Source organism: Paramisgurnus dabryanus, chromosome 23 (assembly GCF_030506205.2).
Source record: "Paramisgurnus dabryanus chromosome 23, PD_genome_1.1, whole genome shotgun sequence".
Lineage (NCBI taxonomy): Eukaryota > Metazoa > Chordata > Actinopteri > Cypriniformes > Cobitidae > Paramisgurnus > Paramisgurnus dabryanus.
The window spans coordinates 27325080-27337739 of NC_133359.1; the positions used below are offsets into that span (position 1 = coordinate 27325080).

At 37.5% G+C, this 12660-nt stretch overlaps 1 protein-coding gene across 2 annotated transcripts in view; it reads right to left on the reverse strand.

Annotated features, from left to right (window-relative positions):
* Nucleotides 1-223: 223 nt before the first annotated feature.
* Nucleotides 224-12660, reverse strand: part of ano3 (anoctamin 3) — an 89908-nt gene continuing 77471 nt past the window's right edge. For both annotated transcript variants that reach the window (XM_073813380.1, XM_073813381.1), the window contains 6 exons: nt 5159-5304; nt 4859-5011; nt 4153-4300; nt 3647-3733; nt 3455-3560; nt 224-3107 (listed from right to left, as the gene is read on the reverse strand). In XM_073813380.1, the coding sequence (XP_073669481.1) occupies nt 2925-3107; nt 3455-3560; nt 3647-3733; nt 4153-4300; nt 4859-5011; nt 5159-5304 (823 nt within the window). In that variant the 3' untranslated portion in view covers nt 224-2924. The remainder of the gene's footprint in view (nt 3108-3454; nt 3561-3646; nt 3734-4152; nt 4301-4858; nt 5012-5158; nt 5305-12660) is intronic.

Here is a 12660-nt window from a genome sequence, read left to right on the forward strand (position 1 = left end):
TGATGATCTTATTGCGTGTTTTATGTTGTTTTTGTAAATTGTTATTACTTTGAACTATTTATTAATGGATTAATATTTCATTTCTACGTTATTTTTATAATCTCACCTTTTATTGCCTAATAAAATGTTAAATAATGATTCTTTTTGTAACTTTGTCTATTTATTTATAGATTAATTAATTAATTTTTAAACAAATCTATTAATTGCTATTTTTATTGTCCAGTTAGTTATTAAATTTTGAAGTTCTTTATTACATTTTGCATGACTCTTGTGGTCCTCCGTACATTAGACAATAAGCCTTTACAAAATTCCCCAAACCAGTTTGGAAATATCCAAAACTTGGTTAAAACTGCGAGAGTTAATTAACAAAAATAGCTGTCCCGTTCCCGCAGAATCAGTGACTGTACATATTCGGACAGTTCCGAAACATCTCCTGTAGCCATGTTTAATAAATCCCTCCTAAAACATGCTAGCTTACACTTGTCAACATCCACGGCTCTTTTTGCCTCCAGCTAAGCCCCGCCCACCCGGAGACGTTGCAATGTTTACAAACTTTTAAGGGGTCTATAAGTTGGGTAAGAGCGCCACCTGTTGGATAATAGCGGAAATTTGAATCGCCGTTGACAAGATTACTCTTCAATGAGTTAACAACAATCTTTGTTGACAAGATTACTCGTCAATGAGTTAATAACAGTCAATTGTTTAACTTCATGCCTCATCAAAGTACCATGAGAGCGATTTGAGAACACAAACGAAGATGGGTGGTCACCTTATCAATGCACTTTGCTTTGGTTTATGCACAGTTTGGCCAAGTGGATCATTTGGGCATTCCATACATACACCAAATGCGTATATTGTGCACAGTACTGTATGTATGTAGTATATACTACAGAAAAGTACAAGTACAGTAGCCTAGTATGCAATTCTGAACACAGCCATTGCCTTGGGTTTTGAAAGGTAGTGAAAGAATGACATGCTGCTGTCACGACCCGTTTCATCAGCTTAATGAATGCACATCTAAACATGTGCATAACAGAACAATTAAACACAACATGTTTTTCATGTCCATTGTCCCAATGGTAATTTTTCAAACCACTTCCATGTCTAATGCTGTAATTGTAATGTGAAGTTGGATTTATTCATCTGTGCTGTTTGGATTTTCTAATTGGTTATATTCACAATGGAATATTGTTCATTAGCTTCCAGCATACTCAGCATTGCTGCATACACACACTGCATGCTGCCATTAAATAAATATCAAAATCAATTGTATGCATGTGTTTTAAACGACAGCATTAAATAAATAAAATAAATAAATATGCATGTTTAATGCATGCATGTTCTGCTTTCGTGAATAGGTGTCAGAGACTGACTTTATTAGCACTAAAAGTATTTTCAATGCTTTATGAAATGTAAAATTGAACCGCTGAAGTCACGTGGACCTCTTTCTGGGCTCGAAAATTGTGAGTTGCATTGCTGTCTATTGCTGTCTAAATCTCTTCATTTGCGTTCTAAAGATGAACAAAGTTTTACGGGTGTGAAATGACATTAGGGTGAGGTTAATTCTCGGATTTTCTAATTGTGATTTGTACTAAATGAATTTGTTAAATTGACAACACAAATAGGCTTAATGCATATTATAAGAATGTGAGTTTGCCCTAAAACTAGGACAAAGGCTTAAGTAAAAAAAAAAAAACTCACAGAGCAGTGCTTTATCAGCATCTAATATCTAATTAACCATGATCGCGGATGGTTAACAAATACTACAGAAGTTTTAAGCAAAAAATTGCAGCACGCTAAATCGGCCTACTAGACTGTTTAGTGAATTCACACCATTGTCTTTTTACAAAAACAGGTAGATTGAAAAAAAAACATGCAATAAAAAACCACGCTTGCTATTTTTTTTTCATTTGATTGTTTTGCCCAAGTTGGCGCTATTTGCTGTTTTTTTTTATTTTGCCTTGACAAAACTACTTGTATTGAAACTGCAAAACTGCATATATTTTCCAGGGCTATAAATTACATTAAAACTGTCTTTTGCATAAACAAACTAAATTTTATTTGGTAATCTTCACCAGAAACCACCTCTGTAACAAAGATCACAACGTGAGATGTCGGCAAGCGACGCGAGAGGGCGTTGGTAGGAGTTAGTATTGGTAAAAACTGTATTATTTTGTGTTAACGTTGTTACTTTGCCTGGCTACACGTAGAGAGCCGCTTCACAGAGGGATGCTAGCTGCCACACACAGTGAGAAACAGGTAGACGAGTAGGCGAGCAGAAAGAGGAACTCCAAAGCCCTTCATCTGCATAGTAAACAATCCAGCTGCACAGACAGCTCTGTTTTCACGAGAAATACTAAGACGAGAAATACTTGACCGGTGCCAGTGCAGAACGATCTTTACCACTTTGAGAGAAGTAACTCAGGACACCAAGACACTAGAGTTAATTTGAACACGTTAAATTCATTCGGTGGAGAAATAAAAAATTTGAAAGGTGAATCTGGTCATGCTTTCGTCCAAATCGCTTTTTCTTGTTTTCAAACTGTTCTGGGTCTTTCTGCTATCATAAACACCTCTAGACACCCAAGCTATCTCTAGCGTGTAAACACCCTCAGGGGGATGAAATGACAGATGATTGGAGGTCTCAGGCAGGCGTCATGTGACTGAGAAGAACCTCTTTGGTGCAGAGCACAGCTGCCAACTCCAGGCTCTAAAGGCCCAGCCGGAGATCAGGTTTTGACCTCAACCACAGAGTTCTACACAGAAATTATAATCTGAATTGGGCAGCCCATGCATGGATTCAGTAAAGCTAGCTGTCCAAGGCCGCAGAATGGTTGAGCATGTACGTCCTTCCCAGTATCGATGTGCTTTCGTGTAAATGCGATTTTTACGTGTAAATGTGTGCGTTCATGGGTTGGGCACGGCTAAGGCCACTCGTGGTGATACTGTTTGCCATTATTTTTTCGTTCGTTCTGCAAATGCTCCAGTTCCACCTCGTACATCATTTCCTGCATCAGGTATTTCTCTCTACGCATGCGATCACACAGGTCTTTGGGCATGTCTGGAATCATGTGGGCTATGAAGGTCTTAATACCAAACACCAGATGCTAAACACCGACAACAAACAGACAGAAAATTCAGCTGTTAATATAACAAAATGCTAGGCATTCCTACAATGATTACATTGTTGGCCAGAAGCTAGGGGTGGGCATTCCTGGTCTTGGAGGGCCGCATTCTTGCAGAGTTTAGCTCCAACCCTAATCAAACACACCTGAAAAATGTAATCAAAGTATTTAGTATTACTTTCAAGTGACGTTCAGGTGTGTTTGATTAGTGTTGAAGCTAAACTCGGCAGGACTGCGGCCCTCCAGGACCAGGAATGCCCACCCCTGATCTAGATTGTTCTTTAAAAAGTCCAGGTGACATTTCATACACTGCAAAAAGTAACGCTGACCTCAAAGACAATGATGAAGGCTAGTCTGGCAGCCAAAACGTGCCAGAACTGCAGGGTGAACTCATAAGGCTCAGGACTCCATGGAGGCGCTCTGTAATCCCGATATCTGTAGGGAAGAGTGGAATATGATGTCTAAAGTAAATATAGCGATTTAACGGAACACAAAATAACTTCAACATAAGTTCCCAGCACCTGCAATATCGTGTGTGATAACTTCCGTTTTTAAGCTCGCCCATATCAAAGACAGATAAGCTGTTGTTCAGGTATCCTCGAAGACATCTGTGTGAAGATATGAGCAGAACTGTATTAGTATCTCAATCAATAATAAGGAGGCAAGCATGTTACTCTTTCTTCTGTATGAAAGCAAAGCACATTTGGGTGGAGTCTTTTTCAAGCTCTCTGGTGCCACTAAATTGTAATTCACTCTTCAAAGAACCATTCCTCATCTGATTGTCTTTGCCTACATTTATCAGTTGTTTGACACATTTCTGGCATATTGGATTGTAACAGAATCCCAATTTTTGTGATGGCCTAGTAATTCCTTCTTCTGCAAATCTGGTTCAGATGATCTCCTCGTAAATTTAAATTGTGATCGTTTACGCAACGGTCTCATAGAAACGCCCTAGCAAACTTGCCAAAGTCAAAGCTGCATCTGACTTAGCTTGGCTCTGTTGTCAGATATACTTAAATGTTCTTACTTCTCATGCCGGTAACCCTTGTCCACACAGGGACCGTATTTGAACGCATAGACAAAGCGAGGGATGTAGTCTGAAGTAATGGCGATGACAAAAGCATTTGTTATGACTGCCACAACTCCAATTCCCTCCAGGATGCCATGCCAGATGCCTAATTCAACCAACAACAGAAAAAACAAGCCATTGATAAAATGTTCAATCTGTCCTGAATTCTAGATACTTATTAAAACTTTAAAGGGGACATTTCACAAGACTTTTTTAAGATGTCAAATACATTTTTGGTGTCCCCATATGTGAAGTTTTATCTCAAAATCTCATATAGATCATTTATTATAGTTTGTTAAAATTGCCACTTGGAGCAAAATGTGCCGTTTTTGGGTGTGTCCTTTTAAATGCAAATGAGCTGATCTCTCAACTCTATTGCAGTGCAGTGGTTGGGTAGTGCAGATTAAGGGGTGATCGTAATAAGATCACCTTCTGACATCACAAGGGGAGCCAAATTTTAATGACCTTTTTTTACATGCTTGCAGAAAATTGTTTATCAAAATCAAGTTACTGGGTTGATCTTTTTCACATTTTCTAGGTTAATAAAAGCACTGGGGACCCAAATATAGATTTTCATGATATGTCCCCTTTAAGTTCTTTAAAGTTCTGTAAGTTTAAAGTTTTATGAGTTTGAACAAACTGACAGTGAAGTTATAGGACTGACCGATATCAGTAGCACGTGCCGGCATTGGTCGTCTCCACTGTGTGACAAACTTGTAGGCGTCCAATCGGATTTCAATGATGTTGTTGAGCAAAGCCAGCAGTGGAGCCAGAGGAAAGGCCGCCACGAAAATTGTGGTGAAACCGAACTGCAAAACTGTACAGGTCAAACAGGAAACTTAGAGTCGACTGTGAGTGATGAACATAATGAAATACAAGGCTCTCTTCAAAGCTGATTCTCATTATAATAGACACTCTGCAGACTTCACATGACAAATATTAGATGTTGTAGAACTGAACTCACCCATTTCCAGATACTCGTCTACCAGGCCGTGTGCATTCATGGGCTGAAGGTTCCAGTCTCTGTCCCACTGAGAAAGCTTTTCTTTACTTCTACTCGGCTCACCCGCACGCTTGATCTTACGTTGAGACCACCAATTCTGCAGCAGTCTGGAAGAGGAACATAAAATGCATTTACAGTCTATGTTTGATGAAAAAACTGTGATAAGTTAAGACAATATCTATAAAACACTTAAGATATAAACATAACATTTTAACAACAATCATTTTAATCACCATTATTATGAAATTATTTTGACAACGCAGTCATCATACATCAACAAAAACAAAATATTTTTGCTGAGTAAAAATAAAATATGCTAACATTTTAAAAAGTAGACTACTATTCAGTGTATACTCTTAAGTTGACAACATTTACTTTATTGTTACGGAGCATTTGTTTTGTGTAGGCTAAATATGTTTACATTTTGCACTATTCGTTCTGTTCTTCGCGCTTACAATATAAAATCAGCTGAAGTAGTACCTTAGAAGTCATTTTTGATGGGGTATGTCTCTTATGTAAAAAACGGGAAAAAATAGATTTTTAGGATACAGAAATTGTTCAATTAATTGAATTAGAAACACTGCAAAAAATGACTTTCTTATTAGTATTTTTCTCTTGTTTTCAGTACAAATATAAAAAATTCTTAAGTTAAGATGCATTTTCTTGATGGGCAAAATGACCTAAGAATATAAGTCTAATTTTTAGACCAAAATATCAAATTTGTGCTTAAAACAAGCAAAAAAAATCTACCACTACTTAATTCAAGAAAAATATTTTTTTGCACAAATTCACTTAAATTTATCTTTTTGTCTTAAAGCTAGATTTTTCTTAGGGGATTTTGCTTATCAAGAAAATGCATCTTGATTTAAGATTTTTTAGATATTTGTACTGAAAATAAGACAAAAATACAATTAAGTAAGAAGTCATTTTTTTGCAGTGAACCCACAACAATAAAAAGAAGAAAACTTTCAAAAAACATTTTGTCCCCATTTAATAATTCATAGATAACAACAAATGAGATTTTAATGATATTTTGACCATTTAACTAGGAAATGTCCCCGGTTTTCATTAAAAAAAATCTGGTCACCTTAGTCTAAGGCAGTGTTTCTCAAACTTTTTCAGCCCAAGGACCACTTTATCTTCCAATTTTTTTCTGAGGACCACCTAACAGAATCCCACTCTAACACGCCCACAAAAAACAACAAAATAGGAAGGATAAGCTAAGTTTAAGTTGAATATGCAATTACGTTCAGAAATTATTATATAAATTTTATTTCATCTGAAAAAGTAAATGTGAAATGAGTTGCAGCTTAATATGAACAACAAACGGCAAGTGTGAAAAAAATGCAATTAAACATAGTATAACAGCCTAGGTCCCACTTAATGTCGAGCCCTTAGTTTAAAACTGAGGTGGTGGGTATATGAAGTCTATGGTTGTAACTATGGTAACAATAAAATACTGAAAAAATAATGTTCCCCTTGATGTCCAAAATCACTGTAATTACAGGAATTTTACACATGAAACAAAACTAGTACATTACAAAACTAATAGATCTGTGGATTTTAGCTGCTTTCAGTTGACGCTTGATCTTTTATTTTGACTCCTCTGTGGTTTAGCCAACCGATCCATTTTTACGTTATTAAAACAGAAAGGCAAGAACTGATATCACAGTTTCGCAAATGCATTAAAAATCTACATAAATAACTGACGATTGTATAAAAACTTGCCTAGTTTAGATCATCTTTTGGTGGACCACTGGGGGGGTTTGGGGACCATACTTTGAGAATTACTGGTCTAAGGGTGCTCGAGGTTTTCGTCAAAAATATCTAAAAGTGTCTTTTAAAGATGATCAAATGACTTACAGGTTTCGAACAACATGTGGGTAGGTCATTTAAATGATAATATTTTGATTTTGGAGTGAACTATCCCTTTAACTACTGCAGTATGACGCATTGTTTGAGAAGCATGCTAGCTAGTCAAGATTGTTCCTTGAAAACTTTGTTGCACCTACGTTTTTTGAGTCATGTGGTTCAGCAACATAGTTAAACTTTGTACATGTGGCTCATTTTGATGATGCGTCATTTTCTCTTTTCTGTGAGGCTTGCAAAATCAGTCAGGCAAGACAGTAGTGAACAGGAACTGGGGGCGAACTCTTTGTACCCATGTCTTAGTGCAACTCAACCTTATTAACAATAACGGAGTAACAAATAACTGTGTCAGGAACTCAGACACGAACCCAGATGCAGACATTAACAACGAAGGATTTATTAGACAAAACAGGGTAAAACAGAAAAACAAAACCCACGAGAGGGCAAAACAAGACAAGGGAAAACACTACGCTAAACTAACACTAAACTTAACAAGTCAAACAATATACTTTTCAAAAACATAAAACAGGCAACGACTAAAACTTCACTACTAATACTCACAGGCAGACCAACAAGATGCGACAAGACGAACGTGCACAGAACAGCAAACACAAGGACAATAAATAGGGACAAAGTAAATTACATACACCTGGAAAATAATCACAAGTAAGGGATCGGGGAAAAAGTGATGAGACCCGGGAAATGCGTGGTCAGAATAAACCAATACTAAACCACGCATCTCCCACATAGAACATATGTACTGTCAGAACCCTGCCATGCTAAACTAGATCTAAATACCAACAAGGATCTGGCAGGATTCTGACAAACTGAGTAATAAATTTAGATATCTATGAGTCATGTCTGATGTAACCCATTCATTAAATTAAGAATAGTGTACAGTATAGTTTATTGGTCACATAAGATTATGTTTGTTTTTGCCAGAAATATTTTCTAAATGGCATTTTTGTGTTTCTGAATGTACTGTGCAAAAGCAAAGTACACATATGATGTTTTTAATGTTTTTATAGTCATATTTTTAAATTGAATTTGTCTACACAGTCTCACTGAAATTATTTACCTCCGCCAATATTTCTGCATTATCTAAAATGCGTTGCTCCTGGTTAAAGGGATAGTTCAGCCAAAAATGATATTAAACCCATGATTTACTCACCCCCAAGCTGTCTGAGTTGCATATGTCCATCGTTTTTCAGACAAACACATATTTGGATATTTTAGAAAATGTTTTAGATCTTTCAGTTGATTAAATGTAATGTTACGGGGTCCACGACCTTCAAGTCCAAAAAAAGTGCGTCCATCCTTCACAAAAGAAATCCAATCGGCTCCAGGATGATAAACAAAGGTCTTCTGAGGGTAATCCGGTGTTGTTGTAGAAATATCCATATTTAAAACTTTATTAACGAAAATAAATACCTTCCGGTAGGGCCGCCATCTTAGTCGCGTCCGCATTCAGGATGAGAGCTTATGCAGCCTACGGAGGCTACCCTGCTCTGTGCCCCCGCCCTCCGAATTTGTCATACGTCACTAAGAAAAGTGCGTACACTACGCTAATACTCTCTCCTGAATACAGAGGAGTCTAAGATGGCGGCGCTACCGGAAGGTATTTATTTTCATTAATAAAGTTATAAATATGGATTAAATATATATAAATATTTCTACAACAACACCGCGCGGATTACCCTCAGAAGACCTTTGTTTATCATCCTGGAGCCGTTTGGATTTAATTTGTGAAGGATGGACGCACTTTTTTTGGACTTGAAGGTCGTGGACCCCGTAACATTACATTTAATCAACTGAAAGATCTAAAACATTTTCTAAAATATCTGAAAATGTGTTTGTCTGAAAAACGATGGACATATGCAACTCGGACAGCTTGGGGGTGAGTAAATCATGGGTTTAAAATAAAAATTTTGGCCGAACTATCCCTTTAATAACTTTGCATCTTTCGGTTGGAGTATCCAATAGAGGCACTGGATAATTTTGTTTTTTTCTCAGCATCAAAACTAAGAAAATCCAATGCCTTTTGTGATATGTACAGCGATATGTACGAAGAGCACCATATGTCAGATAATGCAGGCAGAGGTAAATGTGCAAAAAATGTGTAAATGGCACAGCAAGGAAAAGTATAGGAAGTGGAAAGAAAGTTTTTGTGGCTGTATGGCTTCCCATTAATGTTGTATATATTAGAGACCAAGTTCTGAACTCTGAAGTACACCAGTAAGGTAAACACTCCCATTCAAGATACCCTAAAGCAGTGGTCACCAACCCTGTTCCTGGAGATCTACTTTTCAGCAACCCTAATTAAACACACATGAAACTGCTTATCAAGCTTAGAGGCAGAGGCAGGTGTGCTGAAGCAGTGTTGGATCTAAAGTAGGCAGGAGGGTAAATCTTCAGGAACTGGGTTGGTGACCACTGCCCTAAAGAATCTTCTGGTAAGGTAAGTAGAAGAGCAAGATCATTTAATTTAAGTTCTCGCTTTAATTTACGGATGCTAGCTGGTCAAATCCACAATGTAAGTACAGATTATTTGCTATTGTAGGTTATCTATAAAGTGTCATGTCTGTTGTGGTGGGGGGCTTTTTACCAACACTATTCTTGTAAGCGTTACAGTAGATAATGCCACCGAATGGGACAATCCATTTTAGAATGGAAGTGACACATCAATAACTATTATACCTGTCTAGACACAGTGATATCACCCCACAATTTGGGTGGTCACAGCTTTAGTATAAAAAAATCCGCTATGTGAGAACAGAAAATGACCACTTCTATTGTTAACCTCAGTTTACATTTTCTTCATTTACATTACGGGTGGTTTGAAACAGTATAAATTGTCAAGACTGATACTATTCTGTGTTCAGTCTGACTCTGCTGAACCCAAAGTATTTTACATCCTTTGTCACTACCGCAATAAATGTCTTTATTAAGAACTTCAACGTCCTTATCATTTTTCTTGCAGTTTTTACTTTATGCATTCAAAGCTCTGTTACACCATATTTTTAAAGACTTCCTGTCATTCATTATTTTACAATAACTAAATTTGTCTTTCAGAGCAGATCTGTTTGCTCCTCTATGGCACCACTGATTTTTATGTTGGCAGTGTTAACCTGATTTAATGTTTTCTCTGTAATCACGTGACCTGTATAATGTGTCAGGTCATATAAGGAGGATTTGATTTAGGTTTGTTCAGCTGGGATTTCTTATGTCTCTTGTCTCCTTACTGCCGTGACTCCCACACACTGATATGAGGCAGAATGTACTGTATAAACCAGGCAAAACTTTTAACTTTTAAGTGTGTGTGTGTGGGGGGGGGGGGTGAAACTTTGATGTTTTAAAAAGACAATTAATTTTTTTTCACTGAAGTGTCTGGAGGTGGAAATAATAAATACTTTTTTATAGCATATTTTATTTTTAAGAAATAAAAATAATTCAATAACATATAAATTTTATAAATAAAATAATAAAAATGTAAATGTTTCACAAAAGTAATAATGTAAACATAAAGTCACAAGTCTCAAGGTCCAAATTTCAAGTTACAATCACAAAAAAATTTGGTTTGCGTCACACTTTTAGTGGTTTTACCAACAACGGCCACTAGGTGTCAACGGTTTGCAGCATACTCTTGTCACAAATTAATAAATTACTGTCACTGCATTATTATTAATGCAAAAAGGTTATGAAATATGAAAACTACATTCTGAGAACTTTCCAGTGATATATAGTTTGTCATGATTTTTAGGTTTTAAGTAGAGGTTTGGTGTTATAAATATGTAAAAACTAATTTGGCCTAACTTTGGGCCCATAACCTTTTAGAAACTGACTCTCACTACATCATAATTCTCCCAAAATGGTTATGAAATAAAAAACTACACTCTTGGAGCATTCCAACGATATATAGTTTGTCAAGATTGTTTAGGTTAAAAACAGGGTATTAGTGCTATACACATGTAAAAACAAATAAGGTCCACCTGTGGCTGTGTGACCTTTTAAAAAACTGAATTCAATATTTTCCCAAAACGGTGATGAAATATGAAATATACACTCCTACGCCCCATTCAGACAGCCAGCGACCAGCAGTAGCAGAGAGAGGCGATCTCATTTATTTCAATGGAAACCTGGCGACTTCTGGCAACACGAGCGGAAGTGACCATTGGCGACCGTATGGGCGTGTCCAGCGATGCGAGAAAGTTAAGAAAAGTTTAACTTTATGCAAATGTTGAGCGAATTTCAGGAGCGACTACCAATGAGAACAAAGCAGTGGAGTTCACATCATCCTTCTCTCGTCAGTTACTGGAGTGGATGGTACTCATTTGTTTATGACAAGCAGATTTAGAAACGCCTCATTGAAAGAGTCTGAACTAGGGGTTATGCAGGGTGCACACCAGATGCGGTAGACGCAGCAAGCGCAATTAATTTACATATTAAGTTAATGCAAAGACGTGACTAGGCATCCTGCGGCGTGGAACACGTGGTAAACGCAGCGTGGAAGGCGCAGAATGTGCGGCGCAGATGGTGCGTTCCGCGTGAATTGAGCATTGCCACGGGAAACGCGCGAGTTGAAAAATCTGAACTTCGGTGGAATTCCGCGCCGCGTTAACCAATCAGGACCTTGCTGAAGCAGTGACGTGATTACAGAAAGTGAGCGGAGTGGCGGAGTCTCAGCAGAGTCGCAGAAGCCTCTCCCATGACGCAAATTTCAGCACGAATGTCTTAAATGACTAGACAGAAAATTTCTCTCACTATGTCATTTCTTTACCAAAATTATAATGACAAATGAAAACTACACTCTTATGCTGCGTTTACACCAGCCGCAGTACAGGCGACAAGCGCGAGTGATTTACATGTTAAGTCAATGCAAAGACGTGATTAGGCATCCTGTGGCGTGGTATTAGGCATCCTGCGGCGTGAGGCATCCTCAGTGTGTTCTGCGCCTTTCGGGCCACACATACTGCGCATACCGTGCCGCAGGATGTCTAATTGAGCATTGCCGCGGGAAACACGCGAGTTAAAAAATCTGAACTGACTCGAATGACTAGAATTTCACGCGCAGCTTTCATGCGCGAATGAAACGAGTAAACTCAAATGTTCAAGCGTCCAACTATGCGTGAATACCGCGTTTTTGCCACCTCTACCACGGCTGGTGTAAACGCAGCATTAGAGCTTTATACTGTATAACAATATACAGTTTGTCATGATTGGAAGAATTCACATGCAAACCACTGAAGTACACGTAGGCGTCCCACTTGCGAGACAGTGACATTTCACAGGATGTACATGTTTTGAGGCACACTCTCTTCATAAATGAATCAATTATTGTCCCTAAATAATTTATATTATAAAACACTGTTAAAATATGTATTCTAGAAGCTAAGACCTGTCCAAAGATACATAGTTTGTCATGATAGATAAAAATGTACATGCTAAATATTGAAGTCAGGTATCCCACTCACAGGACGGTGCCAAGTAATGGGTTAAACCGTTGATGTAAAATTTGTGCACACTGGTAAAGTGAATTCATTGGAGTAGTTTTGTACAGTATAATCTCTATTCTGGAAAAATAAAGAAATTTGTAA